Raw genomic sequence first — 24,579 nt, 5'->3', positions numbered from 1 at the left:
TAACAGGTGAAATCTTAGTAGTTCGATCCATGACAACAATAACACATTAGAGGCAGCACCACCACATGAGAATCACCGCAAACAATGCACTTTTTTCCACCATGCTCATGAAAATTGTGATTAGTAGAATTGGTATTGGTATTTATAGAATATCTAGTAGCTTTTGCTATTTTATTTCTAACGATCCTTTTTTACATTCAGGTATCTTTATTGTCTTGGTCAATTTCATTTACTATAAATTAATCAATAATAAATGGCTCACAAATTTTTAACCGAATATTAATTACTTTTGTATTGGAACCAAAGTCCAAAAGGTAGGTGGGAGGGATATCTGAACATGAATGCCTAGAATAGCGAAAGTATTGATGCTATCATGCTAAGTTAGTTTTATTGGATTAAATTTGCAATTAATTGAGATATACTCCACGTTTTATTGGATTAAATTATGCAATTAATGGGGAAATACGTTTTCAGTTCATAGGTATTAGCTATATTGATTATAGTCAATTGTTTATTTGAATTATGGGCCACGTTTATGATTAATCATGGTTTATGGACAAATTATTGCATTTATTAAAAATATATAAATTGTTAAAAATACTACCCAAAACTCATAAATATTCAAAATTATATCCAAAACTTATAAATATTATAAAAGAAGGACAAAACTCACATTTTATATATGTATTGATTGATGTATTAATTAGTTAGCAAAATTAGCAAATTTAACTAGTTAGCAATTAGACAGTATTTATCATTTAATACTTTAAATACATTTCTTAAATTTAAGATTTTCGCATGAGATATAAATGTAATACTAGTATTAAAAAAAAGGCGTGAATAACTTAGCATGACCTAACATCCTGAATGAATGATGGGTTCTTTATAGATTGCAGTAATAATGTTACAAGTGTCTAATAATACACAACTTTTAAATTGTTTAATGTTTTTCATAAATTTTAAATTTGATAAACAATATTATGAACGAAATTTGACAAAATAATATTATGAACCTTGACTAAGGTGTAATTTCCCACGAAAGATAGATTCTAGTACTATTCTAGCTAATAAAGAATGACATGGGAGACGAGTTGACATTTAAATTGATGATGCGAAACGTCACTTAATTTGTTTTGAGAAACAAATAACATATCATGAATTATTAAGATTTTTCCTATTCTCTTTCATCTCCACGTCCATCTCCACCTCACTCTTTGATTTGTACTTCCCTCTCTTCAATATATTTTTTCCGTCTAGTAGAAATATGTCATATTTTTATTTTATTCTTTTTGCCCGCAGGAACAGCGTAATTGGCAACGGAAGGACAGATCTTGCTGCAATGAGACTAAGTTCAAATCCCACTACTGCCGCCTAGTTGGTTGCTTCCATCTCTCTGGCACAAGTATAAGCCATTGGGAGATGGGCTTTTGGTAGCCAGTGTGTTAAGGCTTCCCCCTTAACAGGCTACTGCGTACTCTGATTGAATCCCCTCACATGATGTCGGACCGGAGTGTGGGGCCGCCAAGGTGATATAATCACCTTTTTTGCTACAATATCATACTCCCTCCGTCCCACTTTAGGAGTCCCGGTTTACTACTTTTGGATGTCCTACTTTAGGAGACCCGGTTGGAATATTCCATAATTGTTAATAGGACCCACATTCCACTAATCTTTTTTCACTCACATTTTATTATAAAACTAATATATAAAATTAGGACCCACATTCCACTATCTTTTTTCACCAACTTTCCTTTATATTTCTTAAAACTCGCGCCGAACTCAACTGAGACTCCTAAAGTGGGACGGAGGGAGTATTTCTTTTTTCGTCCGTCCCATAGAAATAGTCCATATCCATATATGACAACATTTTTCTCCCTCTATTTTACTTTATCCTTTATGGGTCCCACCATCCACTACACAATTTCAACTACTTTTTCTCATTCTCTTTTATGTACTCCCTCCGTCCCAAGGTATTAGACCAACTTTCCCTTTTGGGATGTCCCAACATATTAGACTCATTTCCTTTTTTAGCAAAAAACATCTATCTTATTTTATTCTCCACCTACTTTTTTCTCTCTTCTCTCCCCTACTTTTTCCATCTCTCATACTTTACTCTCTCCACTTTAACTATTTAAATATCAATTCCTTAAATCATGTGCCCAAAAGAAGTGAGTCTAATACTCCGGGACGGAGGAAGTACCAATTACGTATTAAAACCCCTGTCAACCCTAAATGGCTTATTTCTGTGGGATGAAAGGGAGTAGGTTTTTATAGTAGGGTGCATCAAATTCCTGACTAGCCCCAACAAACAATCTACCCAAAATTTTGCCGGGTTTTTAGCCTATAAATACATGAACTTTGAGCTTTTTCTGATTTTTTCCCAAAACTTTAAAATTTGAATATAAATACATGAACTTTTGATAATTTTGATTTTTTCCCAAAATATAAAATCAAAACACACGTGGCAAATTAAAGTTAATGTGGCAATTAAAATTATGCCAACATATTTATATTAATTAAAAATAATAAATTTGAAGTCCACATCGGCCATCTTTCACCCTTCTTGCGAGCTCTTTGTCAAGGCTCTGCCTGCCGCCGTCGGGATAACGCCGGAGATGTCCGTGTCTGAAGTTCCAATCTGCCGCCTCTCCATCTTGGTGGAAGATTACATTACATCAATGGCGGAAGGTAAAGACGCTCACGTGGTGGAAACTCCGGTGGTGGACGAGGAGCAACGCCACAGATCGGCTTGTACGGCGGCGATGAGGAGCCATCCGCTGGCGGAGATGTTGCACAGCCCGGGGGAACTTCCTCCTTCTAAGTGCTAAAGCTGTGGCAGAGGGAGGAGGATTTATTTGGAAGGAGAATGTCGAAAAAGGAATCGCGAATGGACTCGATCCGGCGAGAGACCTCTGCACTCAATTCTTCCTCTTCCGCGGCGAATTCTTCACGATCCTCTTCGCATCATCATCCCCGATGCAGAACGAGCACTGAGGCGAGTGGTGGTTTCCGTAGATGCTATCGGGGTGTGCGTCGGTGGCGATTGCCACGGCGCACTGCAACTTGTGGAGGTTTTTGAAGGAGGAGGGGCAGCTGCAGAGGGAGCTTGCGGAGCAACGTGCACTCACGCGGTGCGTGCAGGAGCTGAGGATGAAGGTGCGAGCTTCAATCTAAGCAAGGAGACGGCTGATGGAGATGCAAACATCTCCGGCGCTGTCCCGGCGGCAGCGGCGGTAGAGCCTTACTTTAAAGAGCGCGACGAGAAAGAGTAGGAAGCTGTGAGATTGCTCCCCATATATTTTGACTTTGGATATGGGGGAAAAATATGAAACATTAAAAGTTCATGTATTTATATTCAAATTTTATAGTTTAGGGGAAAAACTAGAATAACCTTAAAGTTCATATATTTATAGACTAAAAACCCAATTTTGCCACATTCACTACTGTGTGGAAAATTGACATCTCGATCAAATTTTATGATAACTATTTGCTAAATTTGAAGTTCGTAGAAAAAATCAAAATTTTCAAAAATGCTACTCCTATAATATTAAGAGCCCGTAATCTATTAAAAAGGACAATTTAGGCTTCGTTTGGTACATGGAATTGGAGTTCTATGGAATTGAATTGAAAGGAATTTCAATTCAATTCCAAATCTTATGTTTGGTAAAATAAGAATTGATATGAAATTGAATTGACATGTTTGATAAATATACACACAGTGCACACACTACACAATGTGTGTAGTGTGTGCACTGTGTGTATATTTATCAAACATGTCAATTCAAATTTTCAAAATGTGTGCAGTGAAATGTGTGAAACGTGTGAAGTATGTGTAGTGAGTAAATATTTGGAATTCCACTACTTTTGATAAGAAATTCAAATTGTGAAATTGGAATTCAATTCCAAATCCAAGAATTTTTATAATACCAAGCAGTGAATTTGGAATTGAAGGCTTCAATTCCAATTCCACACCTCCAATTCCGTGTACCAAATGCAGTCTAAGTCTTTTGAGGAAAGTTAACCTCAGTGAAAAATTCGCTACAGTTTAATTTCGGTAAATTTTAATTTAGGGACAATTGTTCCAAAATTAAATGAGTAATATTTTGGGCATATAGGATTACAGATAATCATTGTGGGCATATACTATGTCTATAATCGTAATGGATAACAGATAATCGTATAGTTTGGATTTTGAGTGTCTACCTCTAAACTCTAAAGCCCATCCCCAGAGATCATAATACTTTTCTCAATTTGATCAAATTGTAAAAACTGATTTTGCACCCGATTTTCAGGCTCCGACTTTATACTCGATTCAGCGACGTGTGGTTGTTTTGAATCTTTGCGTACACTCCTGTTGTTTCATAATTAAGAAATCAATCGATCGTTGATTCATCATTTTTTGCCCAAATTTAGTGAGGAGGGTGACGATGAGCGCCGTATTTGAAGGTTTCGAAAAGCAATACTGCGAGCTCTCTGCAAATTTATCCAAGAAGTGTGCGTCGGCTAACCTACTTGATGGAGGTTAGTTGAAATTCTATTTCAATTTAGGAATCCATTCTCATTTTACTTCTTCTATTGCGTGTTCTTTTTTATTTTGGAGATCTTATTTCATGTCTCAATCCGTTGTTACAATTTTACTAGGGATAAGATTCCTGTTGAAACCTGGCCTTGGTAGTAGTTTAAAGAAATTTGCTGTTATGAATGTGCTAGGGCTGATTTCGCACTGCCAGCTACTGAAGCTAAGATTTTTTGGTGTATGAAATTAACTGCATTACTTTGGTGATTTTAGGCTCTACTTCTGATTATATTTTCCTAAGGATTTCTGAATTTTGAGTGGGAAAGGTTCAAGTCCTTAGCTTAAGTGCAGGGACAGGGCCTGTTTTTCTCGATTGCTGTTTTTTGGTTTAGAATCAAAGTACCTCATGACCATATTTGAAACAACTCAATTGGTACGAGAAACTCCTGCACCTTTGGGATCCTACTCGACCCTCCCACCAGAAACACGTCTTCCATACACTTGCTGAATAAATCAATATTGGGTTCATTGAATTTAGCACGAGTGATAGTCGAAAACATGTCAATCCCTTCAAACAACGATTCAACCTCAACATTGGTTTGGGCAGTGGAGGAAAGTGTCCTCTTATCCCTTTCACATGCACTCCTCAATCACCTGATAGCTCTCAGATTCCCACTTATATCCTTATCTTTCTTGCGCTTGAACTCTTCAATGAACTGATTCACCATCCTATTGTGGAAATCTTGGCCTCCAAGATGAGTATCACCAATAATAGCCTTCGTATCAACAATATCCGATTTGACAGTAGCCATATACGCATCCAAAGTGCCACCACCAAGGCCGAAGATGAGCACATTCTTTGCCACAGTAGCCCCTTTATCCAGACGTTATGCAATGGCCGCAACAGTAAGCTCTGATAAACATATAAGATAGGAGCTCTAACCCCTAACTTAACCTAGAACTATGGTTAAAGGTAAAAAGTTGACTCTCACTTATGTGTTATTCAGTACTTCAATGCGGAACCGATATGGGGTCTGTAACAGGCTCATTATGAGCCTCACAATGTGAAGGCTTGCAAAGGTTCCTACAGTGATATTATAATTATTTTTATACGTAAATCAATATTTTTTATAGGTTAACTATGTATGGAATACAACAAAAAGGGGAGAAAATCACTCCCATATCATATAAATTTCATCGTATTCATAAATTAGACATATATATGTATGAAGGAATTAATAATTGATTTGCAACAATCCCCCTCAATGAAACATTGTAATCTTGATTGAAATGCTCAAGTTGAAATAAAATAATGAAATTCTCGGATGCACTACAGTTTTGTGAGTGAAGGACAATGATAAATTGGCCTGTGTTTTCATATATATCTATGAAGGAATTTAATAATTGATTTTGCAACACTCCCCCTCAATGAAACGTTGAAATCTTGATTGAAATGCTATACTTGAAATAAATAATGAAATTCTTGGATGCACTACAGGTTTATGAGTGAAGGACAATTATAAATTGGCCTGCTTTTCCGACCTTTTTAAGTTAAGAGACAAAAAAGTGTGAAAGCAGGAGACAATATCTTCTCTCCAGGGGATGAGATCGTCTAACAATACTAATAGTCTTGGCGGTCAACAATAAGACTAACTTCTAGATTTTTCATTTTGCATGCCCCCTCTACTAGAAAGGGTGTTTATTTATAGATCTGTACCTAAGAAGTAAAGAGAGAATTTATCTAATGGAAGATCTCATATCAATGTTAACCATAAACTACAAAGCCATTATCTATACCAATATTCTTCCAAACTATTCAGGATTCCCCTTCCCCCCTTTTCTCCCCTCTTTCTCTATTACATGTAGAGACGCGACAAACACTATACAGAAGTATCAGAAACAATGATATAAACAGAATGAACTCCATCCTATAAACTCTATAGTTAGGTAAGATTAATGCATACTCTTGATGTCACATTAATTTTAGGTTGAATAGGAAAAGAAGAGCACAAAATGTGGTTTGGTCATGTTGTCTATATCCACATGTGAAATGGCATGATGACAATAGTAATTATAATTCATATTAGTATGATTTATGATGAATTCATACTTACATAGTTAAATTACATGTCATGTATAAAGAAATGGATAGATCGCTCACAAATCATATGTATTCTATCAGACTTCGTTTGCATTATATCAGAGTAAATGAAAACTTAACGATCTTAATTAGACTTTGTTTGCATTATGCACCTCAAAATGTGCATCTTACACCATTGAAATAGGAATATTCCCCATTATTTTCCATTTTTTCTTTGAATTTATTTTACATAATGTTAATTGTGCTTGTGAGTTGTGACTGAAATGTATGCATTGAACCATGAACGTATCATTTGTTTGCAGAGCAAAAGAAGCAAAAGATTTCTGAAATTAAAGCTGGACTGGATGAAGCAGAAGCACTGGTATTGATTTGTTAATAATGATATCTACTCTTTTTCCCTCTTCTCTTTACATTCTTTAGTTGAGAATGGTTGATGGTCTTGCAGATTAGGAAGATGGATCTGGAGGCCCGTGCCTTGCAACCAAATATAAAGGCAGTGCTACTTGCTAAGTTGAGAGAGTACAAGTCTGATCTGAACAATTTGAAAAGTGAAGTGAAACGAATTGTATCAACAAACTTGAACCAAGCTGCCCGAGATGAGCTGCTGGAGGCAGGGTTGGCAGATACACTGGCAGTATGTTTCTGCTGCTTTTGAATTTTTCTCTCTTTTATATTTCAGTCATCTTTATTTATTTACGTATCTTTTTTTTTCTTGAGGTGGGTAGTGGGGTTGATGGTTCTTTTCTGCAAAATATGTATTTATGAAAAAGCCTTCATCTGAACAAGTTTTTGGGAGCAAACTGCATCACTTATTATAACTGGCTGATATAGCAGTGTGTTACATTGATTGTTTCAGGTATCTGCAAATCAAAGGGATAGATTGTTAATGACAACCGAACGGCTAGATAATTCGAGTAACAGGATCAGGGACAGTAGGAAGGTCATGTTGGAAACAGAAGAGCTTGGCGTTTCACTTCTTCAAGATTTGCATCAACAGCGACAGTCTCTCTTGCATGCTGATAACACCGTATTTCTTCTCTTTTATCTATATTCCCTTTCGCGTTTTTTATTTTAATCTGAAGAAGCAATAGTATGTTTGTACATATAACCATCTGCTGCCTTTATCCAGTTCTAAAGAAGATTGATGTCAAAATTATTTTTTCAACTTTTTGCCTCTTCTCCATGTACCAAAGCATATAAAGTTATTCAGCTTAATCGAACATAACCTTTGTCTTGCAGTTGAATGGTGTCGACAACAATGTAGGCAAAAGCAAGAAAATTTTAACCAACATGACGAGAAGGATGGATAGGAACAAGTGGATGATTGGTGGTATAATCATGGTTCTGGTTATTGCTATCGCCCTCATCCTGTATTTCAAATTAGCCAAGTAACCAAGACGCATACCGTGTAAATTGAGCTTGTTTTAATTCTTGCTCGACTGTTCTGAGTGAAATTGCCAACTACCTTGTTTTTGTTTGTTTGTTTTTTAATAGCTGTAAATTTTACGTTCCTACTATATGACAAGCAGTGGAAATGTGTGCTTGCGTTGGGTGTATGTAATGTGAGTGTATGTAATGTGAAAAAGGTACATTTTTCTTTATCAATAGTTCTGATTGCGTAAAACCCTTGATTATTTATCTAATTTTTAAAATTGCAGTATATGTTTTGGATTTTTATTGTGTCAATTGCTTGGTTTTTATATATTTCTAAGGCTGCGATTTTGCGGCTAGTTGTAAATTGGTCTAGATGTTAATATCGCTGAAAAGTGAACAATGATATGATGCACTTGATGGTCTAGCCGTATCAATCCATGCTGTCAAAACTTGCACATTGTAAAAATATTTTGCATGTCAATTACATATTTTTAACTACTAATTTTCGATTTTTTTGTGATTAAGATCGATTTGTTCCTTAATTAGGATTGATTTGTCACACATAGGAGAAATATTTCGTCTTCTATCTTTCTCTAATCATTGTCTTACTTTGTTTGATCGATCCAAGAACTCCTAGATGGTGTATTATATGATATGTGGCTTGTGCTTCAATGGTAGATGTTGTGAAAATTGAGTCCTAGGCTCTTATTTATATTCCTTCCATTATTGAAAATTTATTACATATTTCTATTTTCGTCCGTCCATAAAATTTGTCAACTTTTACTTTTAATACGATTTTTGGTAATGGACCTCACATTCCACCAATTCATTCATACTCATATTTTATTATATACTAGTAATAATATATAAAAATAGGACTTACGTGCTACTAACTTTTTCAATCCTAAACTTTCTATTACATTTCTTAAAATCCGTGCTGGGACAAATGATGACAAATTATATGGGATAGAGGGAGTAGTTAGGATGATATCTGACTTCAAAAAACAAGAAATATGGGACAAATCCGATTTTGGACATCATTATGCGGTTCGTTGAGCGGATTCTGTTCTCCAGAAACAACTATGGTGGACAGATGAGTTGGTTGTGTTCTGAAGTTGGCAGTTCAGGGCTTTCTAGCTCAAGCTGATGGACCGCCAAATTAGTTGTTGTGCGAAGGCATCGATCCGCTAAATTGGTTTGAAACTCTCGGTAATGTGCGAACCTGGTGAACCACCAACATAATAAAGCTTACAATCTCAACTCCATATTTGGTTATACGTGTTCTTGACCTCTTGTAACCATTTTTACTATGAAAACTCAATGGAATGAATAAATATTGTAGTGGATGTTGGAACCCACTTTTAATTGAGTGTCCAATAAATAAATGTTATAGTGGATGTTGGGACCCACTTTTAACACTTTTAACACTTTGTAGGCATTTTTTATTAATTTATCTCAATCGAGACTCCTAAAGCGGGACGCCCAAAATTGATCAACTGGGACTCCTAAAGCGGGACGGAGGGAGTAATTCATAAGAATATATACCAAAGTCTACATAAATTGTGCAATATTAATCAAATTAATTTAAATCTAGCACTTAAAAATATGTAATGTGGATTAGTCTCTTATCAATAGTCTTAGTAGTGGACAACATGTGTTTTAATAGAAAATTTGTTATGTACTCCATCCGTCCCAGAAAAAATAGACTAATTTTACCATATTGATCATCCCCCAAAATTAGACCAAGTTTAAATATAGAAGTTTTCAATAAATAATAATCTTATACATCATTTATAATGTGGATTCCACAATCAGCTAATACCATCCATAAATACTTTTTCCTCTATCTTTCTTAGTTAAACTCTAAACCCTAACTAATGGAGTATAACATAAATTGAAAGAAAATAGATTAAAGTATTATTATTCAGAAAAAATTCATTATAAAGAGAATTTTATCAAAATAGAAAGTGAACAAATGTAGTATAAGAGGATTAATTAGCTAGTGAGATAAGAGTGGCATAGTAAGAAGTACTTATTTCGATCAAATAGTAAGGTGATAATGCTCCCCCCTAATTAAGTGTATTAGAGGTGTTTTGTTTAGAGCGCTCATTTTGAAAAAGTTATAGTAATAAATATTTAGAATGAACAGAGAAAAAATAAGATAGATAATAATGTAGAGAAGAGATAATAATGCTAAACTATTTTTCTAAATTAGTAGTAATACATCCGTAGTTATGCTGAACAATTGTATTTTCTTCGTCGCATAGAAATAATGTTATTTGGGGACAACATGCATTTTAAGACTATGTATTACCTTCGTTCCGCGGTGTGGAGACGTTTCTTTTCCACGCATGATCAAAGAACTGTTAAGTGAGTTAAGTAAATATAAAAATAAAGTAGAAAATAAAGATATTAGAGAAGTGAAGAGAGAATAAAGTAAGTGGGAAAATGTATTGACTTTTACTAGAAAGGGAAATGATTCCACTACTATGGACCGTACTAAAATAACAAAATGACTCTACTATTATAGAACGAAGAGAGTAAGAGAGAGGAAGAAAATACAATTAAAATAATGTTAATAGATGATATAATCCATAAATAATAAAGTAAAAGAAAAGAGAAAAGATTTTCATAAATAGATATATAGAATATTTATAGGAAATTGAAAAAAAAAATTAAGCTTATTTTCATCGGAAAGATCGAGTGAATATAAATACCAACTTTATTTTTGTAACATCCCTAACTCAAAACTTGCATAATTTTTGTATATTGATATAGTTTTATTGATCATTTCATATTTACAATGCTAATTGCATATAATATATATAGAAATGTGTGTTGGTGTATTAAAATTCTAAATAATTAATTTTAAGTGTGTGTATGTTTATTTATGTATGTGTGTACATGAAATTATTTTTATGTGGATACTTGTATTTAGGTGTTTGCATGGGAATAGATTGTAGGTACGTAATAAAAGAAAGTTGATATGTATATCTTGTTTTAATTACTTTTAAGTTTTATTTTATGAAGTAAATACTAAATAGTACATGGAAAATAGAATTGTTACGTGTGTTTGCATGGGAGCATATTAGATTATCTAATACACTTGAGTTAATAGTTTAATATTTTTGTATATGGTGAGTGTGTTTTGGGCAATAGCTAAAATGCAAACATGTGGCTGAATATTGATTAACATGCAAGTGACTAAGCTCATAGGATATGTTACTAAATTATTTAAATTAGGAAGTCGGTGGAACCGACTATGGTATTTGATAAATAGGTGAGGAGGTGAGTCACAGAGGGGGAAGAGGAGATAATAAAAGAAAAAAAAAGAAGAAGAAGAATATAAGAAGAAAGGAAGAACATATCACATGTATATGGTGATTTTCAGGATAAGCAACTATAAACGATCAAGGATAATGGATATGAATAGAAATTAGAGATTCGATTAAATTGTCTGCAGACAGGTGTGTATAAATCACACTTTTAATTTTACATATTTATGTGATTGATTGCTACGCGTTAAATTGGAGTGAATATTTGAATTATATGATGTGAAATTAAAATGACAATGTATTATTTGATATTGATGGTGGAATATAATATGGATATGTGATTGTTGCAAGAGATATGTAATTGATGCAATTGATATGTTTACACATGATTTTAAAATTATTTGAATCATTGGATTAAAGAGGATCTGTGACAGTCATGCCCTGGGTCTGATATCAATGGCAATGGACCTATGGGTCATATACAATGACAATGGACCTACGGGTCATATATATACAATGGCAATGGACCTTCGGGTCATATATATGTATACAATGGCAATGAGACCTACGGGTCATATATACACTGGCAATGGACCTTCGGGTCATATATATATATGTACAATGACAATGAGACCTTCGGGTCAGATACAATGGAATCCCGGGCAGATGTCAGGCTTGATTTGTCACAGAATAATAAACTGAATAGTGTGGCATATGCATATGTACATGAAATTGTTTCTAATAATTTGTTGGTTATTGTTATATATATTGCTTAAAGAATATATTGATATCTGGATGTGGAATTAAAGGTAAGGTTTATATACACTGAGTTGTGGCTCATATAAACCACTAATATTTTTCAGGAATAAGATATCAGTGAAGTTTTTCATTGACATGACTCGTAGGAATTGCACATGTTATCGGGGTCGGCGGCTGACGCGTTTTGGCAACCTTCTCCTCCTCATCATTTTTGCATGTAGATAAATATATAGTATATAGAGTGGTAATAGGGTCCCACTGCACTTTAGAATGGTTTGAAATATTCAATTGATAAATGTTGATTTTTGGAATTATATAATACGTGTGCTTTTGAAAATTTAAAATTTATTTATAGTAAGTACATACATCATAAGGGTTGAGGTGTGACAATTTTGGCTCAGAAATGGTAAGTCTTTTTGACCTTTGTATAATCCAAGGTGTATCATTAATTATATTGCATTTTATAGTATAATAAAGATACCAGGAGATTTTGGGGATTAAAACGTTTTTCGGATATTTTGGTTTAAACATGTCACGACCATAGCTCCCTAGTGCTAGTGAGCATAGTTATTTCGCGACTAATATAAGCTCATCAATCATAAATTAAGCATACAAGAAACAATTCAACTCGAGGAAATAGTTTTGAAGGCGAATGGGTACATAGTCAAAAGAAAGTCAGAGTGCGGTCTAGGTTCATAGACTCCTAGTACAAAATCCTAATGCAGCGGAAAAAGTCCAAGACAAAGTAGTATGTATGAAAACATACTACTTTGGGCTATCTAACTACTTATTGGATGATCGTTCTCAACACCTTCGCCTTCTCGTCTACGTTCAACCTGCACATTTGAAATTAAACATGCAGGGCTGAGTATTTGGTATACTCAGTGGGCACATTGCCAAAAACAGTTCTATTTTATTTGTCAAGCCACAGTTGAGTGATCACGGGGTTTTTATTTAAAAGGCCCGAGTCACTAAATACTTTCCTTTCATAAAGATTTTGATTGCGCAATCACATAACTTAAATATCATATCTGAACTTTGTGTGAACCGGGAATGTGGTCACATTCCACGACGGTCACTGGACCGGCCAACTCCTATGTTAGCTCACGGTCCTCTCATGTGTACACTAGTCCGAGTAGGGTTTGCGGCCCTACTGGGACCCGAATTCGATTTAACTAAATTAGCATAGCCAAGCAGATAGGTAACCATAAAACAAAACATGGCATGACAAACATACTTGAGTAAAGATTCACATTTTCATACTAAAATCAGATTTGAAAGAATGCCCACCTCAAAAGCTAAATCCCTTTCCGTAAATTTCTTTAACTTGGCCTTAGACGACGTACGAAGACGTCCCTTTAGGAAATAAAATAATACTTAATTAGACAAGAAGTCAAAGAAAATTAAACGTGAATGCATCCTAAGCGTATGCTCATTTTATTCTTTTTCACATTTTTTCTAGAAAAATTCTAGAATCCTTGACCATTAATTAAATCAAGCGATTTCATTTATTTAAAAAAAAAAAAAAACTATTCGCTTAACTAGAGAGCGTTACCTCCTATGCCATTCATTCAGGCACTAAGATAAACACGGGGTCTATTCATCGTTAGCGTATCAAGTCTTAACATTAATTATTCGAGCACTTAAGCTAAGGTCCGGAAAATTAGACTTATCTTCGTGAAAATAATTAACGGACCATTAATTATTTAATCAACAACATAGGAGAACCCATGATTTAATTAAATTCTTAGCCTATACTTTTATTTTAGTTGGTGGCCCAACCTCCATAATTAAATTCTACAACAAGGCAGCCCATCTCTAAAATATTCCCTTAGTCCATATTTTTTTAATTAGAGAGGCCCAACAAAATAGAAGAGTCAGGCCCAGACTTAAACTCATTCCTATCGGTCTCTCTCTCAAAACATTTCTCAAAGAAAAAGAAATCCCCAAATTGGAGAAATGGAATCCCTAATTCTTCTCCCCCTTCGTCTCGGCTACATCGCCGCTCAACTGGGTCGTCGGAGCACCGCCGGCTCCAGCTCCTCGGCGTCACGGAGTCACCGGCGGCTCGTGCCAGCAAGTTCCGCCGTCGCCGCACGGCTGAGGCAGACGCTCTCGGTCCGCTTCGCGGGCCAGCGCCGCCGCCGCCGCCTCGCAGCGCAACCCTCCGTCGGTCACCGCCGCTGTTCCGCGACTAGCCGCCGCCTCTGGTCTCTTCGTCGCTGGTGTCGCGCCGTCGGAGAAGGAGAGGAAGCATCGCCTCTCTCTTACACCGACTGCCACCGTCGCGACAGTCAACCGCCGGCGCTCTGTTGCCGGCGTCACCGTGCCACTGCCGACTCGTGCCGGCGCCTTCCGTCTCCGTCCAGCTCTCTCTATCTCTCTCCCGGACAGAAACAACACCTCTTCCATCTCTCGTCTTCTCCGGCGAATTCATACCCGGAGTGGCCCCCTTTTTGCGGTCGAACACCGCTGTTTGTTGCTCGGCTGGACTGCCCTTGCCGCTGCTCCGCCGTCGGGTCGCCGCTGTCTCGCAGTCAGCGCCGCCATCTCCGACAAAACTCCTAAAGCTAAGTTCTCCATTCCATTCTTTCCTAGTGTAGTTATTTAGCTTAAATGAACTAAGTCTATGGCAATCTGTAAATTGAGCATTGGGGACTTCTTTGAACTTGCTGTGACAGATTTGATTTCTTTGATTTGGTGTTTGAAACTTAAGCTTTCACTTACTGGAATGAGCTTGATATTTGGCTAAAGTGTTGATCCTTTGATTATTAAAGTTTGCTACTGTTGTGAGGCTCCTACAGCCATAAATCTATGTTCTTGAGCCTAGCATGATGTTCGAAACAAAAGCAGAGGGTGTGCTTGTGTTCTATTGATTGAGATTCTTAAGTTGTGGTGCCTCTATATGATGATATGAAAAAAGTATATATGGGAGAAGGGTGGAGGTGTATTACCTCTTGAAGCTGCGGCTGCTTTGAGAATTCAGCTCTTAAAACCTCAGCTCTCTTCCTCTCAAACTTGCTATGTTGCTGGAAAAATTTGAAGGGGTGTAGGAGAGTGTTCAAAGGTGGCGTGGAGGGGATTTTATAGACAAGAGTGTGTACTCGTGAAGCCTTAATTGAAGCTGTTGTATTTCTTGTTATTTCCTGCAGCAAATCTCTCTTTTTTTTTATACCTTGCCACTTTTAATTAAGAAACTTTGGTGTTATGCCTATGCCTAGTACCCTTATATTTATGGTCTCTTGTTTGTTTTTGAAGAGGTACAAGGTGGAGTTGCAGAGGCCGTTGGAAAAGGGTGGAGGGCAGACATTGGCTTACCTTTTGGGTAAGTCTTGGTCCTCTAGCAAAAAAAAGTTGTCTCCCTTCCCAAAATTAAAGCTTTTATTAATTTCCTTTGTTCTCTTAGAACTAATATTTGTTTTTACTTTGCAGGAGAATCTGCAAGTCCTCGGCTGTCAAGCTGCTGTCCGAGACGGGCTCGCTGCCTCGGGCCTTCGTGCTCGCTGCCTCGGGCCTTCGTGCTCGCTGCCTGGCTCAACGGCTGATCGGATATGGTTTTTTTAGCTTTTTGGCCCATTCATGATGACTATTTGTAAAGTTTCCTATTTTTTTTTTTTTAACTTCTATTCATGTAAGATGATCATATAAATTAAAGTATTATTCGAGATGTATGCAAACACCTTCATTCGGGGAAAATCTTGTATACTTGTAGCACGTTCATTTTTTTTTTTTGAATATACATTACCTCGTTTTAGTTCCTCCAATTATTTCTTTAATTTTTTTACTTTGCAACTAAAAATATTAAGTTTCATCAAAGGCTTGAGTTCCATTTATTTTCACGAAACAAGACGACAATACATCTCTAGTTCGACATTAACATAACGAAAGGAGAAATAAAGGTGCGGGTATTACAAAACAATACTCTCTTCTTTTCTGAACATGTATCTCACTTTGACCTTATGCGAGTTTAAAAATATTTTAAAAGAAATTCAGTTGAAAAAGTTAGTGGTCTGCGTGCCCTATTTTATACTCTCTCCGGTCCATATTTTTTGTGAGACAGACTAAAGAGAAAAAGTAATTTAAGTATTATTAGTAGAAAATGGATCCTACCTCATTAGAGAGATAAAGTTTCCAAAATTAGAAAGTGCATATTCTCGTCGGACATGACGGAGAGTATACTATTTCTATTATAAATAAAACCATGACGGAGAGTATACTATTTCTATTATAAATAAAACCGAAGTAAAATAAGTTTGGGAAATATAAGACCTGTTGTTAAAATAGTAAAAATTAAATAGGAGAATTAGTAAGGGATGTATCTAAATTAAAAACTGAAACATATAAAGAGAGACGGAAGGAGTAGTATGTAGTACTCCATCCGTTCCCTCATAGTTGAACCGAAACTTTTCGTCACGGAGTTTAAGAAATGAATGTTGAGTGTGTTAAATAAATACTCTCTCTCCGTATTCAAAAAATAGAAACATTTGAAACGTCACGGGTTTTAATGCACAATTGGTAAAGTAAGTGAGAAAAATTGGTAAAGTAAGAGAGAAGAAAAGAAAAATGAGTCAAGTAAGAGAGAGGAAGAGAAAAAGTAGAGAAAGTAGAGTTAGTGGATTGTGAGGTCCATGTCCTAAAATAGAAAGATTCTAAAATTTCTATTTTTAAGTAACGACCCAAAATGGAAATAGTTATTATTTTTAAAAACGGAGGTAGATAAAAAAGTACTCCCTCCGTCCCATTTTAGTTTCTAAAAACGGGGGTAGACGTCACACTTTTCTTTTTATTTTCTCACAAAAGATGTCACATTTCCCTTTTTGGAAAAAGTTCTCTCTCACATAAATATAAAAATTATATTTTCTCTCACCATTTAACACATAAAACAAAACCTTCTAAAATCCCGTACCGTCCCACAAGTGTGACATCTTTTGTTGACGGATGGAGTATAAAAAAGAGATAGAAAATGAATAAAGTAGAAAGAATAAAGTAAAGAGAGAGTAAAATAAGAAAGAGAAAAAAGTTAGTAGTACTATATAAGAGTATGAAAATGACTAAACTTTGAGGAAACTTTCCGAAATAGAAAAATGACTCAACTATGAAAGAACGAAGGGAGCACTACTCAACTTTCCGAAATAGAAAATGATCTCATATGACTTATTCCTTCCATTTTGGGGCTGTGCTTTGAATTTTTTTTAAGCAAATATGTATGGGTTGTGCATTTAATTTTTAGTAATTTTTTTTAGTAAAATAGAAATTCTTTTCTTTTTATTTAGCGAAATAGAAATTTTTTTCTTTTTATCTATAATCTAAAAATAGAAACCTTTTATTTTAGAAAATGTAATCCACAATTAACTAATTTTAATTTCATTGCCTTTTCTCCTTCTCTTTTTTATTTTATCCATTTTTTCTTTTACTCACTTTTACTTTATCAATTTTGATTTAAAATATGTGACGTTTCTGAAGTTTCTATTTTTAAGAAACGGATAGACTATGCAAGTTGCACACTCTATGATCAGCGGCTGACCTACATGGTTAGGTGGGGGCCACTGGAAACCCCACGAATTGAGGTTATCTATATTATCACATATGAAATATTCCATCCGTCCACAAAATATTGTCCAGATTTGACTCGGCACAAATTTTAAAAAATGTGAAAAAAAGTGAGTGGAAAAAGTGAGTGGAATGTAGGTCCCACATTTATATATTGGTTTTAAAATAGAATGTGAGTGTAATGAGTTAGTGAAAAATGCATTTACCAAAAGTGGAAAAAGGTAAAGTTGACAATATTTCGTGGACGGGTCGAAATGACAAAACTAGACACAGACAAAGAGAGTAAATTACTATAGTATTAGCTCAAGTGGTTTGGCAGTTGGGCTGAAAACTTTTTGGCCTGAGTTTGAATCCTTGGAGTGTTATTTTTTTTTCTTTATCTATTTTCATTGTAATTCTCATTTTATCTGTGTTACGTGGTTTGAAACCTTCAATGTAAAATTCCTGCATCCGCCATTGTCTATAATAGAGACTAAAAAGTGTGTAGCTTAAATAATTGACTAATTATATTAAATGATATCGCATAAGTAGTCGAATATTTTATTCGTACGATATCTTTTTTTTTGCCAAAAGTATATGTAACTTTCCCCTGGACATGAGAAAAATGTCATACGTTATAATCTTTTTTTTTTTTTTTGAAAAATAGTGCTGAAAAGAAATAAGCTAGAGTCACATATATATCCAAGTAAAAAAGGCAAAAATGTCTTCTTCTTTCAATACTCACCAGTCACCACCTTTGATGATTTGAATCTTTTATCCAATAAAAAATAGGAGTGAATTGAAAATCATAAGTCACCAATGCAATATTATAAACTATGTCGTCAAGGAAAAAGATATATTCGAAAGCAAAAATGATATTGGCTGTCAAAACATAATGAATAAGACATTACAAGGGCTCAGATAATATAATTTAATAATGTTATCAATCAAAATATAGGAGTATATAATAATATCGATAGCTGCATGACAACCACCTTTAACGTCACATAAATACTGGGCCGCTTTTGGTTTTCAATCATAATCACTCTTTAAAAAAAATACTACTAGTTGTATTAGTATATTTCTGGAATTAGACAGAGTACTCCAACTTGGCCAAGTCAATATTCTTGCCAGTCTTTACTCTTCATTGGTGTTTACTAGTCAAAGATTCATTACCAGTGACTTAATCACATATTTGAATTTTCTAGAAGCACGTATAATCAAATGGAGGAAATTTATAGAATAAAAAAACAAATGGCAAATGGCAAATGGCAAAAAAATATTACTCCCTCTGTTTCCAAAATATGAACATTTAGTTCGGTACGAGTTTTTATAATGTAATAATTAAAAAAGTAAAAGAGAGATAAAAAGAAAAAGTTTTTAACATATTACTAGTGGAGAATAAGTCCCACCTCATTAGGGAGAAATGAGCTTCCATAATTAAAAAATTTATACTTTTCAGGGACGGACTAAAACGGAAATAGTTCATATTTTTCAGGGACGGAGGAAGTATAAAAGTCGGTCAAATTCTAATTTATATCGCAACTTTAAAAAATAATTAATTATACTTTTCAGGGATGGACTAAAAAGGAAATAGTGCATATTTTGGTCATTTACCCAATAACAAAATAGATCTACCGCTAACAAATGTATTATGATGAATTGTTCAATTTGCAAGATTGTAGTATATCATGATTGAATATGCATTATATTTGGTTAATAAAATTGAATCTCATAACTTAATTATATATGAATAACCTTATAAAATTAATCATAACATACTCTCTAATTAAAATAATCTCAAAATTTAATACTAAATAAATAATTATATGATAATAAGTCTTCCCATGTTTAAAGTCCCGTATTTGTACATATCAAATATGACTGGAATTTGGAACATGGGTCAAAAGTCAAAATATATTCATAGAAGGATTTATGGAAAAAAATTACTCACGGCTCCTAGAAAACAATATCATGGAAACTTATTTCACCTTTAAGGTGTTTTTGCATTATTTTCATTTTAAAAAAAAATGCTCCTAATAATGCATGAATGAAATTTTATACATTTCTATATTCCAAACAAATCACGTATCAAGAAACCAAATATATATACACCCTTTATACCAAACAGTGGCATATCTAGGATTTTGGATTCGGGAGTACGGAAAAATATCCGAACAATCTTTTCATTGTCTTAAATACAAATGTCTTGTATAGATGCGAATATAACGAATAAACAAGAAATTATATAATTTAAAAATAAATCTTTTGAATATAAAATATTTGAGTAAAGTTATAGTAAAATAGTATTCCCTTCGTCCCATTGAAGATGACCTGTCACACCTCAACCCTCGTGACGTATGCACTTACTATAATAAATTCAAAATTTAAAATAATAACCACGTGTCAACTACATAAATCCACGTATTATATCAAGTACATATTTCAAAAAATTCAAATTGTAGTGGGACCCTCTCACCACTCTATATACTATACATTTATCTAGATGCAAAAATGATGAGGAGGAGAAGGTTGTCAAAATGCGTCAGCCGCCGATCCTGATAACATGTGGAGTTCCTACGACCCATGTCAACGAATAATTTCACTCATATCTTACTAAAAAATATTAGTGGTTTATATGAGCCACAACTCAGTGTATTTTCACACACAAATACCAAACACATTCTTTCACCAAAATATATCACCAGAAGTAATAAATATCATAAACAAATTAATATTCATATGCATATGCCTCTCCATTCTTTTCATTATTCTATGACAGATCAAGCCTGGTATATGTCCGGGATTTCCATTGTATACAGTGGCAGACGCAGGATTTTGATGGTGGGGGGTCCAAATCTAGTGTTTCTAGTACTATGGTATTTTTTGTTTCGGCGAATTAGAGAATTAATTATAAAAGATAGAGATATGTGTAAGGTGATTGTTGATAGATGCAACGTCTAACATAAAAAATAACAACTTTATCAAAAAAGAGTTATAAAATAAAATAAAATAAAATAGTAGTATAAAATTATTGAAAGAAAGACTTGAATTGAATTTTAAATTGTAGAAATATAAAAATGTAGAACAAAAATGTGATACTATAAATAAGAACACATAAAATAAAAATAGAGAAATTAATGTAATAAAAAATTTTGTAATTGCTCTTATAATGAGAATAAGACTCTCAAACGTATACATTAAAGTATAATTTTTTTATAAGAATCAAAGTCTAAGTCTAAATGTAAATAACAAACATAAGGAAAGTAAATAAAAAAAATAAGGGAAAATAAAGATGTAGGAAGAATCAGGAAAAAAGACAAGGGAGGTTTGGTTCTGATAGGAATCGATCTCTTGCCAATCACTTGCCATAGCTGAGAAGAAGCCTACTGAGCTACCGAGTTATTTGCCATTATTGTTAATATAGATAATATATAGTCATTTGTAAAATAGTCGGGGGTTCCATGGATCCCCCGTGACCCTCTTTAGGTCCGCCTCTGATTGTATACGACCTACAGGTCCCTTTAATTATTTGACATTTCCACGAAGGCCCCTCTTTGATTTGACCTTTCCACGAAGGTCCCTCTTTGCATTTTGACCTTTGACCCGTAGGTCCATTATCATTGAATATGACTCGTAGGTCTATTTTCATTACCATTGATATCAGACAGAGGGCAAGATTGTCACATATTCTCTTTAATTCAATGATGCAAATAATTTTAATGACATATAAAAATATATCAACTGCACCACTCACATATCCATTGCACTCATCAGATATCCATATCATATTCCGCTAAATAATTCCAACATAATATATAAAATATATCCATACTAATTTCACACCATATAATTCAATTACTCATTCAAATTCAACACATAGTAATCAACCACATAACAAATGTAAAATTAAAAGTATGATTTATACCTACATTGTAATTTAACTAAATTCCGATTCTGCTCTTATTTTCTTTCTTCTAATTTTTCTCTACTAACTATGTATCATTCTGTTTCCCTTTCTCTATTTTTTTCTTTACTCACTGACTATACGTGTAATTATATAAGTATGCAAAAGTGGTTATTGAAAAATAATAAGTTAAAGCTACTGATAATAATTATAAATATTAAAATAAATAGCAACATGCAAACTATATAGTCCATTTATTTGACATTTGTCCAGTAAAATTAGTGGCGCTATTAACTAGTGATCACGTACATACTAACACATTTATATTTCAAGCAATGCTACTACTCTTATTTATATTATATTGATTTAGGATTATTATATGTACTAATATATATATATGTACGTACATAATTAGTAGTATTATATCGTACACATGCACACACATTTACATAATTATTGTATATATATATGTACTAATTTATACTATAATACAATATATATACATCCATTTAATGATTTTCATAAATCAAAACTATCTATATATTCGATTATAGTGAATTGATCATAACCATAAACATATCCTTATGACACACTTAATATTTATATAGTATAAATGACAATTTAATATGCAATGACAATATAATATGATAATATGCAAAATAATGCAAGTTTCGGATTAGGGATGTCACATGACCCACTTTCTTTTTTTAGTTTGTCCCAACTAAGATGACCATTACTTAAAATGGAAATAACTTTATCTCTACTTTATTCCCCCCATCTTACTTTACTCTCTCATCTCAACACACAAAATAAATTTACATAAAATCCCGTGCCGCCCAAGAAAGGGGTCATCTTCCTTGGGATGGAGGGAGTACTAGTTTTTAGAAGTGAACCTTGTGAACATAAATAATGCTTATTATAGGGTCCTATTCTAATGCTTATAGCACCCTAATCCAAAATCAAGACTAAATCTCCACTCTTGGATTTTAAAATGAGTGGATGAGATTAAAGCTCACAAATCTCGATAAATAGTAGACAAAATATCAACAAAAGGGTAATATCGTCATTATGTTATCATATGATAATTTTCGTGAGTGTTTTTTTATATCAACATTGTGTATTACAAATATCAACAATATGACATTAGAATATCAACACAAGGACAAGAAAATATCAACACATTTTTATTGAGATTGGACATGGATAATATTGAGATTTTGCCTACAATATATTGAGATTTTTTGTTGCATTTGTTGATAAAAGTTGCTTATCAACATGTACGAAAATTGAAATATAATTTATCAAATTTCATCACCCGAACATCGTCGGAACATATGCAATTGAGATCTCGTTGGAATCCTTATTAAATTATCTTTAATTTGATATATTTTTTGCGAAAAATAATTTAAATTAAGAGAGTTACGTAAATTTAAAGATTTGAGATGATTTTGAGGAGAGAGAAAGTAGTTAGTTATAATTACTACATATAGGATTTGACATTAATACCCTTTTAATTTAATTAATAATTATTTAAATTTAAAATATATTAAACTTGACATTATATCAATCACAAGATCTTCTAATCTAATGGTTAAAAATTGGTCTCAATTTTGGATTGATAATTAGTTAGCAATTGATCAGATCCCTATTTTTATAAACTTATTATTTCAATTGTTTTAGCAAACAACAAAAAATACATCTATTCTTTTAATTGTTTGAATAAAACTAAAAGGAAAAAGTAAATCAAATATTTTAAAGAAGTAAAAGGCTATAGAACTTTTGATTGTTTGAATAAAATAAAACATGAAAAAAGTAAACAAATTGTATTAACAAAACAAAACAGAAATAGATTTAAAATAAGTAAAATGAAATAGAAACTTTAACTTTTAGGATAAAAGAATTGATAAAAAAAAAGGTATAGACATAAAAACATAAGAGAATTAAGAAAAAAAAGTATAGAAATCAAAGAATGAAGGAAAAAAGGCGTAGAAATTAAAACAAACTCATGGCCTAGGCTTCGAAAATGAGGAGCACAATCACTTAACCAAAGAAACCTTTTAATAAATGTACCTAAATACACTGTATTAGTACTCTAATTTGGGGATACAACTGTACCCCATTGTTCTAAGGTGTATACGCCACAAATATTAAAGACATTGAATTTCCGATGGCATACACATTGGGGATGTTCATCTAATAGGCTTTGTCTAGGATGAAGTTGTTTGGTTGTTAAATATTACGTCTAAGATTATTTTTAGTAATGTGTTTGGAGATGAGATAGAAAATAAAATTAGTACAAATATAAACTTATATTATAAATTCATAAATATTTTTAATTAATTAGTTGATTGATTGCTTTGAATTAGTGATTAGTAATGACATAAATTTGACATAAATTTAAACTTGTATATTGATACTTGACTGATTAATTAATCAAACATAAGTAGTCAAAATTTAAATAAATAAATAAATAATTGTTTGATTATTGTGAATCAGTTTTAAAGAGAGAAATTGGGGAGATCGGGGAAGAATTTAGATGTCAACGTAGTATGAATAGTGAAAAGTAGTACTGCTGGTGGGCATGAACGCGGGCTTCTAGATAGAAACGGCCCTATTTAATTCTATTTATGGTGTTTGAAATGATGGTAATGGTATATTATCTATAGCCTTTAATAACGTATGTTTGATATTACTATATACTACCACTTTATTGTGCGAAATTTTAAAACTATCCTCTGACTTTTTATAATATATTGAATCTGAAGACTATATTAGTAATTTCAGTTAATTTAAGATTTGACACTTTATTACTCTAATTTTTATTGATAGTGTTGGAAGAAATCAAGGAAGATACACAAAGATTAGGGGATCAATTAGAATGATCTCAAATTAATTGTAAATTATTCTTTCTTGATTTATAGCTAGGGTAAATCATACCATATGTAAATGATCCTCGACCTATTTAGGCGTGTATTCTCCTCACTATGAAACACTTGATTGAATATGAAATAAATATTCAACATGGCTTCAGAGCAGGATATTCAAAGGCTCAGAAAATAAGTTCATCATCGCCAATATACCTTGTCCCGACCAGAAGGCGACGGACAACAAACCTGCA

At 33.5% G+C, this 24,579-nt stretch overlaps 1 protein-coding gene, 2 long non-coding RNA genes and 1 pseudogene across 5 annotated transcripts; 3 read left to right on the top strand and 1 right to left on the bottom strand.

Moving 5' to 3' along the window:
* The first annotated feature begins 2,555 nt into the window (after positions 1 to 2,555).
* LOC148928640 (uncharacterized) lies at positions 2,556 to 3,272 on the top strand (annotated as a pseudogene).
* An 875-nt stretch (positions 3,273 to 4,147) lies between these two features.
* On the top strand, positions 4,148 to 8,241 carry LOC125192290 (vesicle transport v-SNARE 11-like). Of its 3 annotated transcripts, none has more exons than XM_048089824.2 (6): positions 4,148 to 4,322; positions 4,414 to 4,521; positions 6,920 to 6,978; positions 7,063 to 7,251; positions 7,474 to 7,644; positions 7,857 to 8,241. In XM_048089824.2, the coding sequence occupies exons 2-6, from the start codon at positions 4,428 to 4,430 to the stop codon at positions 8,007 to 8,009; spliced, it is 666 nt and encodes a 221-aa protein (XP_047945781.1). In that variant the 5' UTR covers positions 4,148 to 4,322; positions 4,414 to 4,427; the 3' UTR covers positions 8,010 to 8,241. The 3 variants fall into 3 exon arrangements, with proteins under 3 accessions (XP_047945781.1, XP_047945780.1, XP_047945779.1); XM_048089823.2 differs by having other exon boundaries at positions 4,148 to 4,325; XM_048089822.2 differs by having other exon boundaries at positions 4,149 to 4,521.
* A 4,387-nt stretch (positions 8,242 to 12,628) lies between these two features.
* LOC125196095 (uncharacterized) lies at positions 12,629 to 15,120 on the bottom strand. Its single transcript, XR_007171829.2, has 3 exons — positions 14,980 to 15,120; positions 13,316 to 13,381; positions 12,629 to 12,861 (listed from the first exon to the last, which is right to left on the bottom strand). It is a non-coding gene; the product is annotated as an uncharacterized LOC125196095 (long non-coding RNA).
* On the top strand, positions 13,635 to 15,739 carry LOC125196094 (uncharacterized). The gene is made up of 2 exons (XR_007171828.2): positions 13,635 to 15,350; positions 15,458 to 15,739. It is a non-coding gene; the product is annotated as an uncharacterized LOC125196094 (long non-coding RNA).
* The last annotated feature ends 8,840 nt before the right edge of the window (positions 15,740 to 24,579 follow it).

The sequence above is a fragment of the Salvia hispanica genome, chromosome 4, assembly GCF_029641045.1.
Source record: "Salvia hispanica isolate PSC_SH4W2 chromosome 4, Shi_PSC_v1, whole genome shotgun sequence".
In the NCBI taxonomy this organism is placed as follows: Eukaryota; Viridiplantae; Streptophyta; class Magnoliopsida; order Lamiales; family Lamiaceae; genus Salvia; species Salvia hispanica.
This window is presented reverse-complemented; position numbering and strand designations above follow the sequence as displayed.